The following is a 26,700-nucleotide window of genomic DNA, read 5'->3' on the forward strand; positions in this document are numbered from 1 at the left end:
ATTTAAACTTGTCGCTGTGGTTTGGAGCCCTGGCCCCGGTATTGCTGTGCGACCAGAGGGCGTGTGCACACGGTGGCCATCTGAGGCAGTGACGGCATCTGAGGGCCAGCCGATGTGTCGGAACTTAGAAGTTTCTAGGATCATTGGGTCTGCTTTTTGAAAGTTTGCATTGCATGCTGGAAGCTAATGGTTTTCTCCAAACCTAAATTTTTGAGGATTCAGGAGTGTCTGTCTGGAGGGACCTGATAAAGAGCTGACATGGGGTAATTTTCAGAGGACAGTGGGAAGGGGGTTTGCATGGGGAGCAGAGCCGGGGCGAGCATTCATCCGTGCATCTGTCTCACCACGTGTCAGGCCATCCCTGGTCAGGGCCTCTGAGGTAGAGCCACAGCAAGACAGATGAGACCTGCTGAGACCTGGGCCACTGACATTCTAGTGAGAACTGCTGTTTTCCCTGCTCATTTCATGTTTGTAGTCACCCTGTTAAACACAAAGGAGTTTTGTAGGCATGTGTGTGGGACGAGAATAGGCCCTGCAGAGAAACCTTTCTCTAGATGTTGGCGCAGCATGCGTGGGGTTCTTGGTCGCATGTGTCCCTCCTTGCTGGCGCCCTGCTGCCTTTACCCACCTTGACGGAGCTTCTGCTTCAGGGAGGGCGAGGTACCAGAGCCGTCCCTGCCCTCAGGTGCCTCCCTGTGGTCTGACCTCCTTCCCCAGTGCCTCGGGCTGCCCGCCAGGTTGCCTCCCTCGCCCTTGTTCCACAAGAGCCTGTGATTCACATCGGCCACACGGTCGGTCCCCCGGGTAGACGAGAGCCGGGCCGAGGCCTTCCTCGCCGAAGCCATGCTGTGTTTTCTGGGCCATGCTGTTTTTGCAAGTTCATGTTTTTTGGTTTTTTTTAATTTTTTTTTTTAATGTTCATTTATTTTTGAGAGAGAGAATGCGAGTGGGTAGGGGCACAGAGGGATAGAGGGAGACACAGAATCCAAAGCAGGCTCCAGGCTCCGAGCTGCCAGCCCAGAGCCCGACGCGGGGCTCGAACTCATGAGCTGTGAGATCCATGACCTGAGCTGAAGTCAGACACTCAACCTGCTGAGCCCCCGGGAGCCCTGCAAGTTCACGTTATTACTAGTTGAGCAGTCAGCATGCTGACTGAGGTGGATTTCGTTTCCATTTACGAGGAAATAATGCTGGTAAATGTGGGTTTGTCCTGAACAGATCAGTGTTGTATTTCCACCGGACATGTTACCCACCGAGCACCTATCCACAAGGCAGGGCCCGGGCTCGGTGTTTCCGAGGCGTGGGTGTGTGCTCATACTGTCCTCACTGGCTTTTGCAGAGATGGAGGGGTGGTAAAAAGCCCTTTTATTCTTTGATTTGGATTTAAATGTGTTCTTTTAACAGAAGGAATCCGCCACATTGGGTGGCCGTCTTCTATGTGATGAACTAACCCTTGCTCTTCTGCTCAGTGACCTGATGTCTTGGTGTTTCCTTAACAGTGTGCATTGGTTTCTAACACACACGCTGCCTGGAGCGCTGTTGTCTTGTCCTCACAGCCCCGAAAACTGCGGGAGAAATGTGCTTTTCACCCTTTGAAAGGTGTCCTCCTACAGCTCACCCTCTCCTGTCTCTCTCCTCCTTCCCTCTTCACGTGCTCCGCGTGGCCTCTGTCCTGCCGGTGCTGCCTTCACCTGGGCCCCGTGCATGTGCGCCTAGTCCCAGGGAGAAGGAGTCACTTTGCCTACTACAGCTATCACACTTACGAAGGTAATGCTATGCTTCCTACTACTGCTGGGACTAGGGCGCTAGTGGACGTCTTGGGCAGAACAGTGTTACCTGACCAGACGTTTTCTGCAGGAGTTTTTGAATTGATACGAATAACTTGATGCTAAGAAACGGACTGTACTGTCACCTTATCCGGATCAGTAAGTGCTCCGTATGCAGCGTTCGCTTCGTTTAATACAGGCGTTTTTTATAGGAACGTCTGGTTCCCTTATTCGGGTTAAGTCTGCAGAGATTGCGGCCGAAGAAGGGCGGGAATGATATTCCTATCCTTCCCCTCCTCTGCCCAGGCAGGTTAGGAAGCCGGGAGAAGCTGGGGGAGGAGGGGACAGGGCGGGAAGAGAGCGAGGGTGGTGGGTAAGAATGAGGCCCAGAGGAGCGGCAGGTGCCCTGCTGTCACGCACCCTGGCTGTGATGCGGCGGGGAGGGCTGTCCCAGTCGGTGGTGTGTGTCTGACAACATTTGGGAGGCCGAAGGGGAAGAGAATCCACCCTCAGCTTACGTTACGACCACGTTATAGGACGTTTCCAGGATTAGCTCTGTTCTCCTGGTTGAAATCTGTTTCTTGTGAGTGAAGATGTACTTTCTTACGTAGAATTTCTCAAATTTGTGTGTGTCTTTGTGACGTTCCATAGTACAGGTAGTTTTTGGTTTTATGGAAATATTTCTTTTTTTGTTTTTATATTTTGAATGTTATTTTTTTACATGTTAATGTAACATTCTAATGCTCTCCCATGCTGTATAGAGTTTACCCACCTTTTAGCATCTTCTGTTTGTTGCATTTCCTCCAAACTGATTGTACACATTTTCATTGGTTATTAACCGAACTGGGAACTTCCGCATTTGTTCTTTTTAAAGAACATTTAAGCAAGTGATGTTTATCACCTGTTTTGATACTTCTACATGCATAGAGTCTAAGACCTGTTTTTACTGTGTGTTTTGTACTTTTTTATTCCTGAAAAGGATTCTTTAATGTTTTCATGTGTTTGTTAATTTCATACTGTAAAGTTATGGAGCACTAGGAAGGAGAAAACATTTCCTTTTTTTTTTTTTTTTTAACCTGCTGTGTATAAAAAAAAAAAAAGTATATATTCCTCAAGTTTGACCAGAGTGTTTCTAGTTTTCCATTTTTATTTAAGAAGAGCTAGTTTGTTTGCTTTTCTAAATAGAGTTAGTGAAAATACGCTCTAAGCTCTGTTTCAGTAAGCTTCAAAAATTTGATAGTTTCTTAACTATTGCATTGATTCACCAAAGTGTAAGTTGTGGGGATGTGAACGTACGTTCAGTTTCTCACCACCCCTGGGACACAAGAAACGCTCTGTGGCTCAGCCTTCTTTAAATGAACGCATCCCTCCCCCTTTTGTAAGTGGTATGGCAGACCATATTTCGTACCAGAAACCAACTTCCAGAAGTTCACCCTGGGAAATGAGCAAAGGCAAAAGCAGAGCTGGAAGGGTAGAATTGTCATAGGGTAAGAACAAAAGTGCTCTTTAAAAAATGGTCTTCTGTGTATAAGGGCTTGTTTTCTCTTAATGTTTAGGGTACTAGGAAAACTTTGGGTTATATCTCAAATTAAAAAAGGCAAAAGCACAGAAACAAGATGCAGAACAGTGCGAATGGTAATTTAGGGGTAGCAGAGTTGACAAATAGAATTCAGGACATCCAGAGACTTGAATTTTAGATAAAACCCCAGTGTTTGTGTGAATGGGGCCCAGCGATTGCCCATTTGACTAGATGACATGTATTTCATTTGTCAGCCCTAAAGAGTGTTCTAATGTTTGTCCAGAAAAAAGAAAAAAATGTGTGTTGAGTTGCTTAATTGTATGTGCATAAAACAGATTTTCAAGATTTGCTTCTGGGTGGACAATTAGGCCGGGAAAAGAAGGCTGTTTTTCATTGTATACTTTCTGTGCCTTTTGAATTTCAAACTACTTGAATATTTTATATACTTTTGACTTTCTGTCAGGACAGTAAAACAACAACCTGCTAGAAGCACTGCTGTTGGAGGGAGAGTTACTTAGACTCGTCTGTGCTTTTAAAGGCTCTGCAGGTCTGTCCTGTGTGCGGAAGAGAGGTGCTCAGGCGGGAGTGAATGGTCCTTGGAGCACTGTTGAGTGAGCAGGGGGGGAAATACAAGGGTTTGTTTCAGGTACCACGTTTCCATGTTCGTTAACACCCATGAGATGGTCCCTGTCCTTTTACTAAGGACAGAGGAGTGAAATGTTCCAAAAAGAAAGATGTCCATCATTTGAAGGTGACCTGCCTCCCCTGCCCGTACTCCCCAGCTCCGGCCAAACCCCACTGTATCCAGTGAGTTTGGTCGCTGCCATTTGGCTCACTCAGAATCCACCCCTGGAGGCCGTATCTGTGTTTTCCGTTACTGTGAAGTCGTAAGAACTGAGGAACCCGGGAAGAAGCTTCCCTCTGATCCATCAGTCGGGACGTCTCCAGCACAGTGAGATGGGGGGGAGGGGCAAGAGGTCCTTACTTCCCCGCTGCTTTATACTTGCAACTCTGCTGATGTAGCAAAGCACAACCTGTCCACGTCTTAGCTCACAAGGTACCCCTCAGAAGCACTCAGAATGCAGAAGAATGTTCATGTCAAGTTTTTCTTTCACCCCCTAAACTGGTATTTTTCACGTTCTTGGTATTTTTTAACTTTGTATGGAAACCATTGTTCTTCATCATTTATTTGCTGCTTTTGCTTACTTTGTAATGCATTGGTGTAATTTCTGTGTGACCATATTGCATTATTTTCTTCATTTTCTGTCACTGATTGTTTCCTGTTAATAAACTAAATCTTTGTTGAATGTATACTGTGGAGCAGACACTGTACCAAATGCCAAGATACAGAGATTTAAAAAAGAGCCTCCAAGGAGCTCGGAGATGGGGCGGCAAGTAAATAAAACACTCGTACACCAGGGAGAGCGGCAGGAAGATGAAGCGATCTGTGGTGCTGAGGAGGACGACACACGCCACTTCCTGACCGGGACTATGTACTGGGACTGCCTGTGCTGTTTAAAGCCGGCAAAATCCCACACATTCCTAGGGGGCTTGGACTCTGCGGGTATGGAAGGGAACTGCCCGCGTCCAGGGGAAGCCCTGGATGGTTCCAGTGCCTCATTTTGGGTCAGGACTTGGAGTTGGAATAACTGTTTAAGGAAAAAAAAAAAATGCTCCAGGTGGCACCGCACATGATGAGAATATTCCAGCTGTGAAGCGTGGTAGATGATGAATTCTCATTCACATGAGATGTTGTGTCTCTCAAATACAGGTTATTTTCATCCAGATTTGACAGGTTTCTGAAATACGCCAGAAGGGGGAAATGTTATTGGAATGTTACTCTGTGTGTACTGTGAAATTGACAACAGTGCTCATAGGACTTGTGCGCTCGCAGGGTCTTTTGTCTGCGGGAGCTCAGGCCGCACCACAGCCAGGAGACTTGAACAGTCTACACCCCGCGTGCGCTCCCAGTGTTTAATTTCGGAAGCGATTACCTCCTGATCCCAGCGACTAGAGATTGTGACTCGTGGCCCCATAAGTGAGGCTGCAGGGTAGTAGCATGTCAGTGAAGTAGGTCAGGGAGGCTCCACTCGGCCTTTTAAAGACCTGGTGTAGGTTGATGGCCACGGCCTGGAGGCGGGTCAGGACTCACTGATCCTGTGAGGCCTGTTTCCTTGTACGTTCACAACTCTGAAATCTGAAGAAATCTTTGATCCATATCCTGCATTGAGTACAGTAGGTGAGAAGTGAGTAAACATCTGGGTACAAGTGAACAGCTGTCTTGGTCTTCTCCCTTCTCCTCCCCCACGTCATCCCCGTCCCCAGCCCACCACAGAGATTCCTGCACAGGGAAATTAAAAAGATCTACAGTTCACCGAGGTATAAAATGATTAGCCACCCACCCCCATCCCCAAGTTCCCGTGGAGCTAAGCACATTTGATGGTAGTTCTTACTGGAACTTAATGTCAGAAATGGGCATTGGAATCACCTAGGGAGATTCTTTGGAAGACGTATGCGTGGGCCTCCTCCTGAGATCTTGGTCCAAAAGGTCTGGATGAGCCGTGAGGTGGTATGTTTAAAACTTCCACCAGTGACCCTGCTATACCCCGTCCGTGCACCTGGTGCCTGCCGTGTGCGGTCTGCATGGCAGGTTTGCTGGGAGGAGGATCTGGTCTGAAGGGAAGTCCGTATGTGTTGGTCATCTTTACCTAATAGAGTTGCTCTTCAGAATCGTTAACAAAAATCCAGGGCCGTATGGCGGAGAGATTTCTTTTCATGTGGTAAGAAGATGGTGGTTATAGATGATGATGTTGGCACCTTAAGTCACATGAAACAGCTGATGTGTTTGTGTCTTAATGGGAAGTTTCTGTATATCCATTTAAATTGCATGGCATAAATTTGGGGAGTTTTTTGATAAGAAATCCTGAGAATTGAGAGCTGTCGTTCATTCTAAGACAAGCTTTTGTTTGCTTTGTTGGCCTGTTTCAAATGACATGACAGGAACATTACACTTTACAAATGAAGTTCTGTACTTTTTCCTTTTGCAGATGGTTCTGACTCCAGGGACAAGCCCAAGCTTTACCGCCTTCAGTTGAGCGTTACTGAGGTCGGGACAGAGAAGTTCGAGGAGAACTCCATCCAGGTGCGCGGGTGGCCACAGGTCTAGCTCCCTCCGTAGCTCACACTTGGGTGGGCAAGGGCACGTAGCGCAGGGCCTGCCGCACGGCAGCGGATGAAGGAGTGGACAGAAAGGAAAGACTTTATCTTTTAACATAAAGAAATGCTCCAGTGTGAACAGAGCAGGCTGTGAAATTAGGTCCCCTCTCCACCTCTAGAAACTTGATGTGGTCATCGTGTTCCTCTGAGACTGCTTTTCTCCAGAAGGTGGTGATGACTTCATGGGTCTTTGTCAGGATTAGAGGAGGTGGCCTGTGTGAGAGTCCTGTTGCTGGGACTGATGCCCGTAGCAGTGGGGGCTTCCTGAACGGTAGTTAAAATGTTAGCAGGATGTGGTTCTCAGGTACTTAATGAAAACAGCATGAAGTGTTCTTTAAAGAGGAAGTTTGGGTTCCTTACCTGATAGAACTCAGCTGAACTCTGGCAGACCGCCCTTTCTCCTGTGCTGCCCTTTGCCGACTGCAAATGATGGGTCAGGTCATTAGTGTCCTTTCCTGTTCTAACATCCCTCCTTCAGCATAGCGGTAAGACAGGTAAAGAGTGTGTGATCCTAATGATCTGTACAGATTATTATCTGATAAATGTTTCAGGTGGCCGTGTGCTTTTCAACTCCGTATGTCTTCAGTCAGGTTACTGGATGCTAAAATTAATGTGTTCAGTTTGACACTATTTTGACAGTGTTTACTTTTGTACTGTTGGGAGGAAATCCACCGAAAAGTACCAAAAGTTCTGTTTTTAAGTACTGTGTCCTTTGTGACGGAAGTTTCTTTGATTTTATCTTAGCTGTTTGGATCAGGAATTCAGCCCCATCACTGTGACCTCACTAACATGGATGGAGTTGTCACCGTGACTCCGAGAAGCATGGACGCCGAGACATACGTGGAAGGACAGCGCATCTCCGAGACAACCATGCTGCAGAGTGGGATGAAAGTGCAGTTTGGGGCGTCACACGTGTTCAAGTTTGTGGACCCCAGCCAGGACCACGCAGTGGCCAAGAGACCCGTGGATGGAGGCCTGACGGCCAAGGGCCCCAGACAGAAGCCTGGGTAATTCTATGTCGGCTGTGAGAGTTTTAGGGTGTCTGATTATGTGAGAAGTGATCAGAATTAGGCGTGCGTTATTACAGGTGATTTTATTTTTAAACATTCCAAGTGGGGTTTGTTCTTGTTGATTTGGGCTGGTTTTGGAGGAGGAAGAAAGAGGTCTTGACTTTATCTGAACATTGGAAGTTGGGGCTGGTTTTTAAATTATTTTCAGAGTTTGTCTTTTTGGCCGATACTTTACTCTTAGGAAGAACTGGTGGTATTCTCCGTGATGGTCCCGTGGAGCTACAACTTTTGTGGAGGTGTTTTTCTGCCCGCGTTAGTGAAACACGTGCGGCATTAGAAGTGTCTCAGCTCCACCTGGTGCCTTTCTGAGGACTTGCCACGTGGGCCTGTCACCAGAAAACAAAAGTCCTTACTGGCCATCTAGTAGAAGTTCCTGAGTGGGGAGGGAGTAGGACTTCATTAGGACACTGATCGTTTTTTATAAAGCAGGCGCTCGCTGTCTGGCTACTCTGTTATCCGTTCCGCAGGTTGCTAGGGCACGGGTCTTGGGAAAATAGCCACGTGGCCCTTTGAGCCCAACGGCTCGTGCCGTTGATGGCCACCAGAGAGCCTGCCGCAGGAGCCCTGCTCCAGGAGCGTGCCGGGAACAGGATGTGGGGCCAGGAACCGCGCGGGGCCGCTCTCTGTGCTGCCCGGCCCATTGTTTCCTTCTGGGGCCTGCCTTTGCTCAGCCCACCGCTCAGAGCTCGCGTTGTGGGCCAGGTGCGAACTTGTAGCTGCTTGGAATTGTCTCTTGCCGGTTTCTCGGCTTTATAAAGCCTACCATGATGGTGCCTGGTGGGTTATCAGTTCGTCCTGGGTCCTTGTGGAGTCCTGGCCAAGGAAGCGATCAGAGGCAGCTGGTGCCAGTAAAGACGTGACGTCCCTCTGCACGCTGACACTTTGGGGATCCTCACACACGTCCATGTGGGCAGATAGGGTGTGGGACGTGTCACGGGCTGGTCGCCTCTCACTTTGAGCTCCCAGTTGCGACACTGGACCCATCCCTCGATCTCCGTTCCTAAGGAAAACCAACAAGGGCCTTCCCACTCAAAGTCCATTTCTGTCTGATGCTGTTCCAACTTTAAGCTGAACGCGTGTCCAACCTCACCCTTCTGTTTCGCATCTGGGAGGAGCTTTTCTCTTCTTTTTTTAAGGTCCTGTTTATTTATCAGGCACATCCTCCTTTCCCGTCTGTGTCATGACCTATACGTAGCCTCTTTTCTTTCAGCACATAGTCGTGTTCAGATGGTTTTGTTTCATTTCCTTTCATTTTTCATTATTTTTAATGTTTTCCATTTTAGTCCTCAGCTTTTCTTCAGCTCTGCTTTCTTTCAGCACCAGAGACCGCTCTGCCTGCCTGAGGGTTTTCTTGCCACACTCATTCCAAAGACATGATCGTACGACGCGGTTTCTTCTGGTGTGTTCCATGTTGATTTTCAGCAGTTCCTGCGGTTACCCCCAGCTGTGCTTTGTCCCTGAGTCGCGGGTCCCGTGTCTGCTGGTGGCGGTGGTAACGGTCTGCATCTGCTGCTGAGCGTGGGCGCACCACCGCCGCGATGTCTTGCCCTGGGACGTCTTGCCCTGGGATGTTTTCCGTGGAGGGATCACTCCCGGCTGTTCTGCCGTAATGGTCCCTGCTTTGGGGGCCGACAGTCGTCTCCTTGTTGTGTCTCTGGCCAGAAGCAGAGGTCGTGTCAAGGACGTGGCTTAGGTCTCCTAGACAGGAATGTGCTGTGAAATTTTATGTTAATTATCATTACATCTTTTTCATATCAACCTGGTGAAACTGCTCACTGGTTGAATATACCAGTGCTTACGTGTACATCCATAGATGAGAAAGAAGTGTCATTTCTTTATAAACACATAATTTTGTTCTATTGTCCAACTGTTAGACACATTTCTAGATCGATAACCCAAGTATTTAATATTTCACAGACGTGTGTATGTGTGTGTGTGTTAACCGAGGTGTAATCGACATATATTAGCTTCAGGTGCACAGCATTCTGATGCGGTATAAGTGGGCACACAGCCTGGGAAGCGTCCGTTACCAGACCTGCGCACAGTTATTTGTACTTGTGATGAGAACTTTTAAGATTAACTCTCTTAGCAACTTGCAGACCTGCAGTACAGTAGTAACTATAGTTTCCATGCCGTACGTCTCGTCCCCAGGACTTCTATTTATTTCATAACTGGAAGTTTCTACCTTTTACCCACTTCACCCACCTCCCAGCCTCTGCCTTTGGCAACTGCCAGTCTGTTCTGTGTCTATGAGCTTTTGTTTTTGTTTTCATCTTTTTACATTCCACATATAAGTGAGATACACGGTGCTTGTTTTTCTCCGTCTGGCTTATTTTACTTAGTACAGTGCTCTTAGGGTCCATCCCTGTTGTGGCAAATGGCAAGCTGCTTTTTTCTAGCTGAGTAATACTCGTGTGTGTGTGTGTGTGTGTGTGTGTGTGTGTGTGTGTGTGTGTACGTACATGTACACACACCGCGACTTTATTCATTTATCTGTCAAGGGACCCTTAGGTTGCTTTGATATCTCAGCTGCTGTAAATTATGTGCAGTGAGCCTAGGGTGCAGATCTGCCTTTTCGAGTCCACGTTTCCATTTTCTTCAGATAAATACCCAGTAGTGGAATTGCTGGATCGTATGGGGCTTGTGTTTTTCATTTTTGAGGAACTCCGTACTGTTTCCCGCAATGCTGCACAAATTTACGTTCCCACCAAGACTGCGCACTGGTTCCCTCTTCTCCACAATCTTGCCAACACCTGGTATTTCCCTCCTATGACACTTGTTAATGTTTTCAGTAATAGCCATTCTAACTGGGTGAGATGACATCTCATTGTGGTTTTTTTTCTTGTTTTAATGTTTGTTTTTGAGAGAGAGACAGACTGTGTGTGAGCAGGGGAGGGGACAGAGAGAGGGAGACACAGAATCCGAAACAGGCTCCAGGCTCTGAGCTGTCAGCACAGAGCCCGACGCGGGGCTCGAACTCACGGACCACGAGATCATGACCTGAGCCGAAGCCGGACGCTTAACCGACTGTGCCCCTAGGGTAGCACAATTTGATGTTGATGGTCAGCGTGGGAATTTTATTCATTCATCTATTCACTTATGTATTTATCTAGTCTGTATTCATTGAGCACCAGTGTCATGTGTCATTGTGCTCTGAGTGCTGATGTGATCAAGACCTGGTTCTTGCCCTCACAGGTCATGCTGAGATAATGTCATCAAAGTCATGAATAAAGTCACTTTGGAATCGTTTAGTGTATCCAGAATGTAATACAGCTGAGTCCATGTTAAATTTTAGTTTTGTCAGCTTTGGTGAAAAAATAATGAGTTTTGCATGGTGTTAAATGAATTTGTTATTCTAGAATAATTACAGGTGGAGTCAAGAAGGCTTTGGCTATGTTTCTGTGTGTTGATAAGAGGGAGTTAGGGGTGGGTAAGGTGTATATGTAGCTTTGAGAGATGACGGAGGTGAACTATCATACTTCTTTTTTGCATTACCAGAGACAGAATAGCTAAACTGAATTTCCCATTCAAATCATCAGAAACCAGGAGAACAGTTTCTATGTTTTGTAAACATCTTAGTGACACAGGAGAGATGAGAAAATGTAACTTTCAGTAAATGCTTTTACTTTCTCAAGTTCCTATTTCAAAGTGATGATATTTTGTAGTTTTTTTAATGTTTATTTTTCGAGTGTGTGTGTCCACACTAGTGGGGGAGGGGCAGAGAGAGAGAAAATCCCAAGCAGGCTCCACACTGTCAGCATAGAGCCCGACCTGGGGCTTGAACTCATGAAGGTGGAGATCATTACCTGAGCCAAAACCAAGAGTCGGATGCTCAACCGACTTGAGCCCCACAGGCACCCCTTTATTTTGCACTTCAAGATGATTTTCTTTTCTTTTCTTTTCTTTTCTTTTCTTTTCTTTCTTTTTCTTTCTTTCTTTCTTTCTTTCTTTCTTTCTTTCTTTCTTTCTTTCTTTCTTTCTTTCTTTTTTAATGTTTGTTTATTTTTGAGAGAGACAGAGACAGAGTATGACTAGGTCAGGAGCAGAGAGAGAGGTAGACACAGAATCTGAAGCAGGCTCCAGGCTCTGGGCTGTCAGCACAGAGCCCGACGGGGGCTCGAACCCACGAACCGTGAGATCATGACCCGAGTGGAAGTCGGGTGCTCAACCCACTGAGCCACCCAGGTGCCCCTCCAGATGATTTGATTTTCTTAGTGATGAAGTAGAGGAGGAATTTGTATCAGATTTTCTAATTTGAAGAATTGTTTTGAGTTCCTCATCTCTTTGCGGTTTCATTCTATAGATTGGGCTTAAACATGAGTTTAAAGTTACCACAGTGCTGTGAAACTAGACCCTTGTCTTTCAAATACTGTAACAAAAGAGGTTATCATTCTCTTTGACTGTCTTGTGCAGAAGTCCCGGAAATGTAGGCACTAACCCATCTTGTCGGTTTCCAGATATTTTTAGGGCTCTTTGTTTTCCTTTTATTGGGCCTCTCTCTTGGGCTGGGATTAATGGATTGTATTTACCCTCATTATTGAGTAGGACTTAAAAATTTTTTTTTAAACGTGTATTTATTTTGAGAGAGAGAGCTTGAGCACATGAGGGGAGGGGCAGAGAGAGAGGCTTCACGCTGTCGGCACGGAGCCTGCAGTGGGGCTCTCAGTACCGTGAACTGTGACCTGAGCCACAGTCAAGAGTTGGACACCTGACCGACTGAACCACCCAGGTGCCTCCCCATTTCTGTATCGTGGCCCAAGTGGTGGTATCCGTGAGCTTTTCAGCTCTCATCAGATTGGCTTTCAGAGGAAGGCAGTTTAGTGCCTGTGCCGTATTCTCCTGAGGTCAGTGTCGCTTTCCCTGTGTTGACAGACGGGCTCGTGGCGCCACAGACTGGGCACTTCATTTATGTGCCATTGTGTGATGAAGCGGCTTGCTTGTTTCTTGGACGGTTCTTTCCAATTTATTGTTATTAAAATATAGTTTTAAAAGCATCCTGAGAGTATTCAGTATAGAGCAGTAGGAAAAGTTCATAAAGTTTTAACAGCGTTTTCATTCTGTGACTTTATATGTTGAAAATAAAGTGGCGTCTTGATCTTTGAGTTGGGATATTTAGCCGTTCCTTTTGTGTTAAGAAAAACGATGCCTTTTCATTTGAGAATTGTTAATTCAGTGTCTTTCTTTTTTTACCCTGGCAGAATTGTTCAGGAGACAACTTTCGATTTGGGGGGAGATGTTCACAGCGGGGCAGCGCTGCCAGCGAGCAAGGTGGGTACTTTACGTTGCCTGTAGCAGGGAGTTTGTGTAGCATTCTGGAACATTCTGGACCCCGTGGCCAAAGTGTCGGGAGTATGCTCCTGGAGCTCTTGCGAAAGCCGACTTCACCGTGGCTTCGGACCGTAGCTTGCTGTCCTGATCCGTGCTGTCTCCTGGCGCCACACCAAAGGCCGCGGGTGGCGAGCCGGGCCGAGTCCTCCGAGCAGGGGGGCCCAGGCTTCTCCCCCGTAGAACCAGCCCTTCTCCGTCAGGCGACCGCTGGAGACCGTGGACTTCCCCTCTCCTCTCGCTGCCAGCTTACCTTCTCGGGGACCTGGCCCCCACAGTTGTCCCATATCTCCGCGTGATGGGGGGATTTGTGTCCTCGTGCTGGTTGTCTGTATCGCTCAGTAACAAACCACCCCAACCTAATTGACCAGGGACGCGCAGCACCCGTTTTACTTGGCGCGCAGCTGTACCGTGTGGTTTGGACTCACCCGGGCTGTTCGCTGGCCGGTCTTGCTGGGGGTTGGTTACTCGAGTTGCTGCATTCGGCTGCTAGTGGGCGATGAGGTGGCCCGGCTGTGCCGGGACGCAGGTGGCCGGGCCCCCCTCTCCACGTGTTCTCCTGTTTTCTCCCTGGGACAGCTTGCTCGTCTCTCCACAGGGGTGGCCAGATGTTTGGGTGTCTCACGAGAATCGTGGAATCGACCGGCCTGCTCAGGCTTGGGCCTGGGGTGGCACACAGCACCCGCCTCCTTCGCCTTCCGGAAGGGGCCGCCGAGGCTGTGGTTCGTTGAGGCCACGGCACAGCAGCCGCCATGCGGACACGCTGCTCTGTCTCCTGTTCTAACGACTGTACCGTGCGCTCCAGCCCTTGCCCAGCTTTCTGCTTCTCTTGCCAGCACGATTTCTTGAGGAAATACTCTGCGGTCCGCTCTCTGTTACTCCGTCTTCTCCCCTCGGCTCCCATTGGCTCCTGCTGTCGGAGGGACTGTGTGCGTCCCGGTCTCTGATGGCCTCCGCACGGCCGAGTCCGTGGCCTGTGTCTCCTCTGTCTGAACTGGGCCCCTACTGCATACTGGGGGCGCTGCCTGACTTCGGCCCCCAGGGTGTCGTTCTCCTGGTTTCTCCCCCATCGGTGCTCAGTCCTCCTCTGGCTCATCTGCCCATGCGTCCTCCTTCCCCGTCCCCTCCACTTGGCCTCAAAACTCGGTTTCAGACCCAAGGCCCCTTCTCTCCTGTCTGTACTTGTTCCCTAGGTGATCTTAGGCAGTTGGTAGTTAAAATACACGGATATGTTCGTTACCCTTGACTGTATCCTTGGCCCCGGCCTCTCCGGACCCCGGAAGCTTGCTCGACGTGGCCATGGTGATGTCGGACACGTGTTTCGCACTCACCACGGCTAGAGCAGGGCTGGGCTCTCTTAAGCCCCCTCGTCCTTCGCCGTCAGTAAGTGGTGCCCTCGTCCGTGGTGTCGTTGCAGCAGAAGCCCGTCACTGCTTGTCCTTGCTTCCTTCTCAGCCCTCAGTGTCGGCGTGTCCCGTTTGCGTTGGGCCGAAGTAGTCCGCAGGTACCTGCCTCTCCCCACCACTGCTTCTGTGGTGTGACGCTGGCTGCAGTTGTCACACGGCAGAAGTGCTGCATGGCCTCTGAGTTGGCCTTTCTGCTGCTGCCCTGGCTTGTCCCTCTTCTCCCCACGGCCAGGCTCGTGTTCTGAACATATGACTTAGAGCCCGTTACCGCCCGGCTTTCCGAGCCCCCGGTGGCTTCTCGTCCCAAATGTCACACATTTCCCTCTGGCTCACACGGCCCCTTCGGCCCCGGCCACCTGCCCTCTCGACCTGGCCTGTGCACAGAACACGCGCCTCCTTCCCATCCGGGCACTGGGGCCAGTTTGTTCTTCCTCGACTGTCCTTCCTGCTGGTTTTCGTGCAGCCGCCTCCTTTCTGCTCATTCCTCCTCGAAACCTTCTTGAGCGTCCGAGCATAGTTCATGCTTGGTTCACAGTTCTTAGTTACAGCGCCTTATTTTAAATTCTCTGTGCCAGCTGATGCTGGCCTTGTTCGTTGACTTGGTGGAGGTAAGGGTCCCACTCGGTATGTTCACTGCTGCTCTTCTCGTGGTGAGAAGGTGCCTGGGGCTCTGGAGCTGTAGCAGAGACCCCTCGGAGAAGTACGCGAGCAGGTACGCTCGGAACCAGATGCAGCTGTCTTCATAAAAAGCTTAGTTTCTTATAAAAATGTATGCTCGAAACAGAAAACTCAGCAAAATGAGGAAAAAAATGAAAATCATTCATCTGCAGTTAATAGTTGACTGTTGATGACATTTTCATGGATCCTCTTGTGATCTCTTTCTGTTGTAGATGTATTCATTTATACATTTAAAAATAATGAGGGGCGCCTGGGGGGCTCCGTCAGTTAAGTGTCCGACTTCGGCTCGGGTCATGATCTTACGGTTCGTGGGTTCGAGCCCCGTGTCGGGCTCTGTCTGACTGCTCAGAGCCTGGAGCCTGCTTCGGATTCCGTGTCTCCCTCTCTGTCTCTGCCCCTGCCCCGCTCGCACTCTCTTTCCCAAAAATAAACATTAAAAATAGAATGAAAAAAAATAAGTATCTGCACACATCTGCACCTTTCTGTCCTTCCTTTGGCTATTATTTTGTAAGCCTTTTATTTGAAAACAAGCTTAAAATTGTTTTATAGTATGTTAGCTTATAAACGTACCATAATTTACTTACCCATTGCCTCCTTATCCATTTATAACAGTTTTTTGTAGTCTGTGCTGCCATCCTGGCCAAGGAATTTTATTTTTATAAGTGTATTTTATGAAAGTATTTATTGTGTATGAATACATGTATTTACAAACGTGATTGCCAGGACACCCTGGACTGGTGAACATTTTAAACAGCCTAACAAAGGATTAGTTCAGTGAACTTTGGTAAACAGACAGCTGTTATGCGGCCGTTACAGTTCTGTGACATAAAAATACCATCCGATGTTTACAACACATGAAAAGGAGTATTTTTTATGAAGGGGGTTGTATAACCTCCTTTATGGAAAATATGAAAAACTGTAAAGATACAGCCCAGAGTTACTCTCTAGTTGATAAGAATGGCTTCTGTTGTCAAGCTCAATTTCTACAATAAACAGATGTAGTGAGAAATCTCACATAACATTTTTGCTACGGTGAATTTCTTTGTATAAGTAGAATGATCCTGTTCCTGTTGTTTGCTTAATAACCCGGGTAGCTTTTCCCTCTGCCACAGGGTGGTTAGGGATGTGCCCTCCTTGGAAGGACTGAAGTGTACTGTATCGGGCCCCTGTATTGTGTTCTTTCTCTCCTGATGAAGGGCAAGAACCAAACCAGCCTCTGTCCTAAGTTCTTCATTGGGTGTTGAGCTGTCATGAGCAGATTTTTAAATCCTTTCCTTACAAGTAAAAGAAGGACCCTAACTTTTCAGAGTGGACACACACTCAGCTCTGTTCTGATTTGAGAGAGTGTTTGGGAGGAGTCGCTCCCGTCCCTGCCCGTTTTGAAGAGCCCCGTTTACACGCACCACCTCTGCACGCCTATGTGTTAGAGCCTGCCTTTAGCTCTTTGAACAGGAAAGCAGCTGTGTGGTTTGTTCTTTCAGTGACCGTGTTCTTGGGCGTGCGTCTGTGCACCTGACGTCCTCAGCACGGCCGTGCCCTTTTCTGCTCTCTGCTCTTCTCCGGCATCTCTGTCTCGCCTCCCCCTGCCGGGCAGCCTGGCATCAGCTATCCCCCTGCAGCAGTCTGTGTGAGCGTGGCTGGCTTGCACGCTGTCTGTAAACGCTCCGTGTTTTCTCTCGGCTTAGAGCGCCACCAGGCTGGACAGCGACAGGGCACTGCCTGCCCCCAGCACGGCCGAGCGTGGGACAGTGAAGCCGATGCTGAGACTGGAGCAGCAGGACTACCGCCGGCAAGAAAACAGGTAGGACGTGGTTCCTGTGCAGTCAGACGGGTGGGACTCGGACGGGTTGCGGGGTGGGGGGGGTTGGGGACCAGTGGGACTCGGACTCGGGGGGGAGGGTTGGGGGATGGCCTAGTGACTGCTGAGGGTTTAGCTGACGTTTTGAGAACGTTAGCGGTGTTGTAAAGAGGATTTTTCAGTTCGTGTTGCTGAACTGGAAGAAAAGGCATTGTCGGCAGCTGTGTGTGTCCCTTGCTTCTGTGCCACGGTGCCGTCTGCCCAGGTGAAGCAGGAGGCACTTGGAATTAAAAATGCTTCTATTTTAAATGTGCTATTCTATAAAAACAAGGAGAAGGGAAGTTTTTGCAGGAGTTTAAGATTTGATCATTTGTATATTAAGACACTCTACAACTGGCCATTTCACCTGTTTGTAGATGAAATCCTTACATGTTTAAATACACATGTTAAAAGCCAAAAACGATTTTAAGTGGAGTTAAGAATTACGAGTGCCACGTTACCACGTCTCCCGCTCTGACATGGCACGTCTTCGTGCCGAGGCGGATAGGGATGAATATTGTCGCCTGTCCTCGTTCTTGAAGAGAGAACGTCTGCCTTTTGTTATTTCCTTTTCTTAGGATTTGTAAGTACACGTTACCTTAATTAGAATTCTTTCTTGCGATTTCTAAAATTGTTTAAATGTTGAAAAGTAACGTCAGTGCCTCAGATAACCAGTGATGAGTTCAAATGCTGGTGAGCTGGAGCCGCAGAGCGCTTCTGCAGAGGCATCTACACGGACACGGCGGCCGGAAGACCACTCCTGTGTCCTCGTACCATGCATGCTGGTGTCAGCAGGGGGACCGAGGCGCCCACCAGAAATCTGTTCAAAGTTTTCATGAAGCCATTCTAACTCTTCTCTTTCAGATCCAATACCTGAGGCCCATGTCTGGCCCAAGGTCACTTACCAATTTGGTGACAGGCAGCTGATTTGGTTCTTTAATCTTCTGCCTTCCAGTAGAGGGCGCTGTGTGTTATAAGACTTTAATACCACTTATCACAGTAATGCGATTTCTAGGTTCCTGTGGAAATCTCAGGTTTTTACCTTGTTTTTATTGTGGGCTTTTGGTTATGAGAATTTTGTTGATTGTGAATGTTTTTAGATGTAGTAATAAGTCTACTTTCTGTGTGCTTGTTTCTGGTGGCGTATTCTAGAATAAGATGTTTAGCACTGTAAACTGTATATTAATACGGTGTCAGAGGATTCAGATGATGGCCAGTTGTATGTTAGAATTTATCTTATCCTGTCGGCAAAGATTTCACTAAAGGTTTTATTTGACCTATAAATACGTATTATTTGGTTGGTGTTACAGCATGATGGAAACCTGATTCTTCTGCTTTCAGTCTTTGTATTTCACATCTACAGTGTGGGCATAAGCAACACTTCATTGGTATATTCATAAAAACCGAAGTTACTTTAATAAATATGTTTAAAAACACTAGTTTTAGTCAAGGAAAAAATCTTTTTGAATAATGGAGTTCTTTAAATTACCACTGACACATTTACTTTTTCAGTGAGATTTTATATTCCTTATTTTTACCAGATTTCTCAAATGGATGAAACAGACAAGTGAGGTTCACCCAGTTTATTGTTTAACTAATGAACTGAAAGATCTCTGCAGTTTTAGCTGTCTGTATGTGTGGCAGTTAGGAGACTTGTTAACATAGTTGAGCATACAAATTCTGTCTGAAGAGCTTTTTTATACCTGCATTGTCGAGTTAAATCCAAATCCCAGATCACAGACTAGATAAGAAGTTTTGAAGCACGTAATTTGTTGAAAAGAATTTTGTTTTTCCTTCTAGTGATTCTGATAGTTCGGGGTAATGGCATTGGATTTTCTCCCGGTCGAGGCCTCAGTGTGCAGGGGCGGGAGGGGAGCACGGGCCTGCGGGAAGGAGCCACTTGCGTCTGTGGCCGCGGAGACCTGCAGCCACCACACATTCTTTCCCTCTTCTCTTCATTTTTGAAGAAGTTGTTACGTCCAGGGTAAATGCGTGAGCGGTTGCTGCTGAAAATGTCCTTTCAGTTCCTCACAGGTTCTTAAATATCAACGGCGATGTTGATGCTCCGCTTCAGCAAATGTGACGCTTCATGTGAATATTGACCTCCCTGTTGTTTGATCCGTATTTACCTCAGTAGTTGTCTCCCTCCCGGTCTGAGTCCTCATAGCCTCACTCTTTACTCTTCAGTCAAGTTTGTGGAAAGACGCAACACGGTTCATTGCTTTTACTGTCAATTTCCTTCATCTAGTCGAGGACAGATTTTCAGAAGATTTATCCTGATCGTCTCTGTTAAAGCTGAGCTAAAATGATAAAGGTTTAAACTCTTAAGGAACCTGATCACTTGCCAGCTTGTTAGGGCAGCGGGACTTACCTGTGTTCTACACAGAATGTAGTTAGTAGCAGACTAACTTAGAGTAATAATTAAATTGCTTGAGATTCGAATCCCGTGTCTGCGCGAAAGAACAACTAAACTGAACGCTGTGGAGAACAGTGTAACTGCAGCAGTGAGGAGATCTAAATCGGATTGGTAACTATTCGTCTTACACATTGTAGAAATTCTGTGCTTATTAATGGCTTTCAGACGTTGTTTGACCAATATGCAACACAGAATCAATCATATTTTACATCGTGTCTGGTGGACACATAACCTCCATATGCATGTATTCATACTGAAAGGAGACTTTCACAGGACCGTGAACCTTTGATCCTACCCGTGGGGACAGAGTGACCCGCTATTTGAAGAACTCTTAGAGAAACCGAAATGTACCTAACCTCTGAATTACTTTGATCGGGATGCCTGGAAACACATAAACATTAGTGCGAATTCTTACAAGGGTTACCAATTATAGTTGCTCTTGGTTTCTATTTCTTGGCAATTCCTTGTGTTTGTAGTGTCAGGCTAGATGATGACAAGTGGAATTTATGTGACTTTAAAAAAAAATGTGAGTAGGAGGCCTTTTTTTTCCTTTTTTTAAAGGTGTGCTTCACTGTGAGCTTGAGAAATGGTAATAGTGAGCGACCGAAAGGGTCTGTAGGAATCGTCTTGGGTAACCTTTATCGGAAGAGAAGGGCAGCGTCTGGCTCTTAGCAACTTGTTCTCCTTTGTAAGAGCTCAGTTTCAAGCTCACTGTGGTTTAGTTTTCCTTTGTGTCTCCCAGTAGCGTCTTTGCATTGTTACTCGAGCCGTTGCCGTGGCAGGTGCGCGGCAGCCTGGTCGCCCCGCTGTGCGCGGTCTTCATGCATAATAGAGAATCGTGGTCGGGTCTGTTCTCTCGATGGAAGCAGATACTGCAAGGAACCGACCTCCGTTAGGTGTAGGGATAGGATCACTCCCAGTACGCTCATCTGCATATTTGAATGGTTTCCATGTGAAAACAAGTCATTGGGCTCTTTATTATGTGTACGAACCATGTAGAGATTTTGAAAATAATTGCAGAAACACGCATAGGGTGACTGTCAGTAGCCGTGTGATCTGATGTTAAGAGGTGGCCTCTTTCTTTTTTCAGAACTCAGGATGCTCTTGGGCCTGAACTCATACTGCCTGCAAGCATTGAATTCAGGGAAAGTTGTGAGTAATTTCAGATTCCATTGTTAGTGAATTATTTCTTGTTCCATTTTTCTCCATCTGATTTTCATGGGTTTTTTTTTTGTTCTTTTTTTTCTTTTTCTTCTTTTTTGAAATCTTTTCACAGCTGAAGATTCATTTTTATCTGCCATTATAAATTATACTAATAGCTCTACAGTCCATTTTAAGTTGTCACCTACATATGTATTATATATGGCATGTCGGTATGTATTGTCGAGCCAGTACAGACCCGATGTCAGTCCTACAGAGCGTACTCACAAAGTGATTGCCATAGTCAACAAGATGGTGAGCATGATGGAGGGGGTGATTCAGGTAAGCGCCAGCACGCCGGGCCCCGCTGCTTCAGTGCGCGTGCTTCTTGTTCGCATGTGTCGGCAAAGCCAGTTCCGCCGTGTCTCCGTGTGCTTACGTGTTCGACTTTGAGAGGCTTTTCTGAAATGAAAGCTATTAGAAGTAGCACTGAAAACTGTAGAGCTTGAAAAGTTGAAAAGGAACGTAAACGTCTGTTTTTTTCTACAAGTGTTAGAATAAGGGAAAGTAAACTACGTGGTAACGTTATGAGCAGGGTAAAAATCCTTAATAGTGCAATAGTTGTGAGAAAGTACTGACACTTGTGGGTTTTCTTAGACTTAAAAAACACTTTGTTGAGATGAATTTCACAGGAAGGTAAAACTACCCATTTTAAAGCGACTAATTCAGTAGAATTTAGGTCGTTCAGTGTTGTGCGGCCGCCCCTTCTGATTCCAGAACTTCTCTGTCAGCCAACCCAATTCCTGTCCGCCCATTCAGCTGCTTCCCTCATAACCCTCCCCCGCCCAGAATTGTGTAAGGGCTCTACAGAGGCATTTGCCCTTTTTATAAGGAGCATATGATGCTGGTGGGAACTCTCTGGGTTTTTCGATAGCACTTGGGTAGGTGTGATGGACATGACATTTCTCAGTTATGATGCAAGTCCTGTTCAGATTCCTTCATAAGACTGTATTGGAAGTTTGAAGAAGTAAGGGTATTTTCTCTGTAGAATGGTTTGTTTCTTTTTAAGTCGTCCTCACCTGTGGTGGATCAAATTGGCATAGCAGTTTGCCAGATCACAATTTGAAGATTTAAAGTCCTTAGAAGTAAATTTACAGATTTTTTAAAAAGTTTTCCCAAACCCCTGATGAGTGCTATTATTCAGCTATAAAATATAAAACTCTAATTATGTATCATTAAGCAATGTGATTAGACAGTTGGGTTGTTTTTCTCCTGTGAGGATAGTTTGAGCTAACTAATCTGTTAATTCCTTGAGAATTGTTGTCAAAGGCCACAACTTTTCAAGAAATGTTTCTATTAGGTTTGAGTGGTTAGCATAAGAATGTAATGGGCTTATGATTCTTTTACCCAAATGAGGAAGTAGATAAAAAGTGTTGTCATTTTATTTGGATACCATTTTGTGTTTCTCTCTTAGTAATTTATAAACAAACATGGATTTTCCTTTTGGTTCAAAGCCATTGTCTTCCGTCATGTTTGCATTTCTGAAGCCTGCTTCAAATTGGGGAAACTCCTGTCATCAGACTACTTTTGATAGACTTTGTCTTGTTGAATTTGAACTAGTCAGTGAGATCATCATTATCAAAACAGGTCTTTTAAACTTCAGATTTAGGGTTAATCTGTGATTAGAGAATTCCTAAAATTTTGGGAAAGAACTATAGTAAATGCTTTAATTCGTAAAAACCTTTCAGAAACGAGTTTGTTCCATTTTAGTATGGTTATGTTTTTTATACATTTTTTTAATTCTTAGTTTTTTTGTTCATTTTGTTTTTTACCGTTGGTCTTTTCTGTCTCTTTCATCCTATTAATCCAGGGGATAGACACTCTTCTCGTGTACCTTTAGCTAGTCAGACACACAATATCGTTAAAAGACGTTAAGTCCTTTGTGTTATAAATCTTTTAAGTAGATCAGTGTGTTTGTGTGTATATCATAACACCTTCCCTGTATAAACTGGAGGTCGCTCACTTGCGCCACTCTAAGAACATAAAACTAATCCTTTATGTCACGTACTTCCAGAGATGCTTCCCAACCGTGAATGAATGTGTAATTTGGGAATAACATAACTAAATGTCGTACCTTCATGTCGTGCCTTCATATTAGTGTTTTGATTTTTTTAAACTATCATGATTGTTTACAAGTTTCTTTCTCTCGTTCTGCTTGATTTCCCCTCGTCTGTTTCTCTCCAGGAAGTAGACCAGGTTGATCAGGTAGGATGCGCTGCTGGGAACTGGTCCTGGCTGTGTCGGCTTAGCTGAGTTTCTCGCGCTGCTTCCATGTCAAAACACAACACTCCAGCAAGCGGACTGGGCGGTTCATAACACTCATTCAGCAACTGAAACATGCAGTACTAAATCCTTTTCTGACTGTGCAACCTTTATCAGCATTTCATAATTTCTGCTTAATGCACTCAGTGTGGATATGAAATGACAAAAGTTCTGTTTCTCCTCTTTCTCGTTTATCCTTGGTTCCTATTCTTTGGATCTCATCTGAAGTTGCCTGGCCTGCACATGTGGTCGGGAGATGATGTGATAGATCAGTACTTGATACTGAGTTGCTCGGCATCTCCGCCAGCGACTGCGAGTATCAGGGTGGCTGTGGGTAACCATGGATAGATGCGTGTGTACTTCACAGATTACCAGATAAAGCACGATCTCCAATTGGGTGTTGTATGATTTGGTATCTCTGTTTTTGCATTGTAGCTAATCGGATCCATGTATCCATACATGAATCCCAAGAAGAGGTTGCAATTCCATTGCTATATATGTATCCAAATTCTTTTGCAAATATCTGGTATCTGTGGTAAATACCTTGGTGAAAATGGGAAGGTACTGGTCTATCTTCAGCAGCTTTTCAAGAGCATTCCTTTTTATTTTCATTCTTTTTTTTTTTTTTTTTTTTGTCTTGGGGTTGCTTATAGGAATGTGTTCTATCTACAGAAACAGAAGAATATCGCAGGGGCACTTGCTTTCTGGATGGCCAATGCATCTGAGCTTCTCAACTTCATTAAGCAGGACCGAGATCTTAGTCGAATCACATTGGACGCCCAAGATGTTTTAGCACACTTGGTTCAAATGGCGTTTAAGTAAGGAACACGTTCTTGGAGATTACACTATTCCGTAGAGATTTTTTAAAGGTTTTTATTTACCCTAACTGGAGATGAATATCAAGAAGCATAAATACATGCCAGATGTGTTGATTTAGTAAAATGAGGTTATTGAGCTATGTTTCAAGAATCCTGAGAGTAAAACTATATTTTAAATGGAAAATGTTATGGAACGTGTAAACTGTTTCGTCTGTGATGCCCTGTCTGACAATGGCAGTGCATCCTGCTGAGGTTATTAAAATTGTTCACATATTTTCAGATATCTGGTTCATTGTCTTCAGTCAGAACTGAATAACTACATGCCGGCTTTTCTGGATGACCCTGAAGAGAACAGTCTACAAAGACCAAAAATAGGTTAGAATATTGTTTTCTCCCTTCTTCCTCTATTCCTCCTTCTCCCTGCCTCTGCTTTCCTTCTTCCCTCCTTCCTGTTTAACTTTATTTTAATACTTAATCTACACAAGAGGAAGGTATCTTACAAATAAATGAGATGACCTATTTGATTTGGCATTCTTTAAGAAGTTGTAACTACCATCTGTTTGACTTAAGACTAGCTCTCACTGTGCATCTGGTAGAGGCCATAGGACCTCTTCCCATAGGTCCCAGTGGACCCCGGAGAGCAGCCATGTTTGCTGGTATTGAGACCTAAAGAGGCCAGGGTGTGGCAACACCTGACACCAGCTGTGTGTTGTGATTTGCTATAATCTCAGAGCTGCTGCTGCTCAGTGATTGCATGGACATTTTCGGAGGCAAGCCGGTACCCTGCCATTGCTCAGCAAGACCCTCCCCCAGAGAGTTGACATGGGTCCAAGCCACAGGGGTCTCTGAAGTATGGAGTTCTGCTTTTTCTTTCTTTCTTTTTTTTTTTTTCAATACATGAAATTTATTGTCAAATTGGTTTCCAAGCAACACCCAGTGCTCATCCCAAAAGGTACCCTCCTCAATACCCATCACCCACCATCCACTCCCTCCCGCCCCCCCCCCCCCCCATCAACCCTCAGTTTGTTCTCAGTTTAAGAGTCTCTTACACTTTGGCTCTCTCCCACTCTAACCTTTTTTTTTTTTTTTTCCCCTTCCCCTCCCCCATGGGTTTCTGTTAAGTTTCTCAGGATCCACATAAGAGTGAAAACATATGGTATCTGTCTGTCTCTGTATGGCTTATTTCACTTAGCATAACACTCTCCAGTTCCATCCACGTTGCTACAAAGGACCATATTTCATTCTTTCTCATTGCCACGTAGTACTCCATTGTGTATATAAACCACAATTTCTTTATCCATTCATCAGTTGATGGACATTTAGGCTCTTTCCATAATTTGGCTATTGTTGAGAGTGCTGCTATAAACATTGGGGTACAAGTGCCCCTATGCATCAGCACTCCTGTATCCCTTGGGTAAATTCCTAGCAGTGCTACTTCTGGGTCATAGGATAGGTCTATTTTTAATTTTTTGAGGAACCTCCACACTGTTTTCCAGAGTGGCTGCACCAGTTTGCATTCCCACCAACACTGCAAGAGGGTTCCCGTTTCTCCACATCCTCTGCAGCATCTATAGTCTCCTGATTTGTTCATTTTGGCCACTCTGACTGGCGTGAAGTGATGCCTGAGTGTGGTTTTGATTTGTATTTCCCTGATGAGGAGCGACGTTGAGCATCTTTTCATGGGCCTGTTGGCCATCTGGATGTCTTCTTTAGAGAAGTGTCTATTCATGTTTTCTGCCCATTTCTTCACTTGGTTATTTGTTTTTCGGGTGTGGAGTTTGGTGAGCTCTTTGTAGATTTTGGTGAAGTATGGACTTTTGAAACACAATCCCATCTGAGATGAAACTCTGGAGGGAGGTGCTGCCTGATGAAACTTTGGAAGGGACGGCTTGGACACTGACAGGGTAGAGGCAGGAAGTGGACAGAGGCCTGAGACAAAGGAGGCGTACTTGATTGCAGGTTGGTGAGAGTGCGAGATTCCTGCACCAGAGACTAGGAGCTGGGTGAAGCCATTTCCACCTTTCCTGATCCACCCCAGAAGCTAAGCTAAGCAGTGGCATCTAGTGGAGAATGGAGCCATCACACGTACCAACCAAGCACCTCCCCCAGAAGACCAGCACAAGTCCATCCATCTGTTTAGTGTACAGTTCATAGAGGGCTTCATAGTTTCAGTTCTAGGGAAAACTGGATGTAACTTCACTTGGTTTTCATTGTTTGCTGGCCCACTTATTTATTTTCTTTGCTTCTGTTTTTGTTTAAATCTTTTTTTTTCCTCATTCTTTTTGTCCTCTTGGGTACAGAAAGAGCAAATTCTTTTTTATTTTTAAAATTTTTTCAATCTATTTTTATTGTCTTTTACGATTTTAAAATTTCTTTTAATTTCCTGACTTTTTTACTTTTTTTTTTTTCTTTCCTGTCTCTTCTTTCTCTCTTCCATAAAGCTTCTTTCAATAAGCAGACTGAAACACACTTAGGATATAGCTTCCTTTATTTGATTTTTGTTTTGTTTTGAATTTTTATTTTATAATTTTTTTCTTCTTGCAAAATGACAAAGATGGAAGAATTCACCCCAAAAGAAAGAACAGGAAGAAATGACAGCCAGGGACTTAATCAACATAGATATAAGATGTCTGAACTAGAATTTAAAACCACGATTATAAGAATACTAACTGCGGTTGAAAAACAACATAGAAGACACCAGAGAATCCCTTTCTCAGATAAAAAAACTAAAATCTAGTCAGGCTGAAATTAAAAATGCTATAACCGAGATGCAATCTTGAATGGTGCCACAATGGCAAGGATAGACGAAGCAGAGCAGCGAATCAGTGAGGTAGAAGATGAAATTGTGGAAAATAACAAAAATTATGGAAAATAATGAAGCAGAAAAAAAGAGAAATGCAAAAGATGACGATACAAGACTTAGAGAGCTTAGCAGCTTATTCAAAAGGAAAAACATTCGAATCCTAGAGGTCTCAGAAGATGAAGAGACAGAAAAAAGGTCAGAAGGTCTATGTGAGCAAATTATAGCTGTAAACTTCCCTAACCTGGGGAAGGATACAGCCATCAAGATCCAGTAAGCATGGAGAACTCCCATTAGGTTCACCACAAACAAACCGTCACCAAGGTAGATCATAGTCAAATTCACAATATACACAGACAAGGAAAGAATTATGAGAGCAGCAAGGGG

The 26,700-nt window shown here is 45.6% G+C and overlaps 1 protein-coding gene across 1 annotated transcript in view; it reads left to right on the top strand.

Moving 5' to 3' along the window:
- AFDN (afadin, adherens junction formation factor) overlaps nucleotides 1–26,700 on the top strand; it is a 142,530-nt gene that overhangs the window by 62,447 nt on the left and 53,383 nt on the right. The window contains 10 exon segments of the mRNA XM_086708319.1: nucleotides 1,717–1,767; nucleotides 6,333–6,427; nucleotides 7,246–7,508; nucleotides 12,770–12,839; nucleotides 16,666–16,781; nucleotides 20,324–20,385; nucleotides 20,510–20,715; nucleotides 22,618–22,638; nucleotides 23,368–23,513; nucleotides 23,794–23,888. Coding sequence (XP_086564445.1) covers nucleotides 1,717–1,767; nucleotides 6,333–6,427; nucleotides 7,246–7,508; nucleotides 12,770–12,839; nucleotides 16,666–16,781; nucleotides 20,324–20,385; nucleotides 20,510–20,715; nucleotides 22,618–22,638; nucleotides 23,368–23,513; nucleotides 23,794–23,888 — 1,125 coding nt within the window.

This window comes from Puma concolor, chromosome B2 (assembly GCF_028749965.1).
Source record: "Puma concolor isolate L17-30 chromosome B2, mPumCon1.1.hap2, whole genome shotgun sequence".
Taxonomy (NCBI): Eukaryota; Metazoa; Chordata; class Mammalia; order Carnivora; family Felidae; genus Puma; species Puma concolor.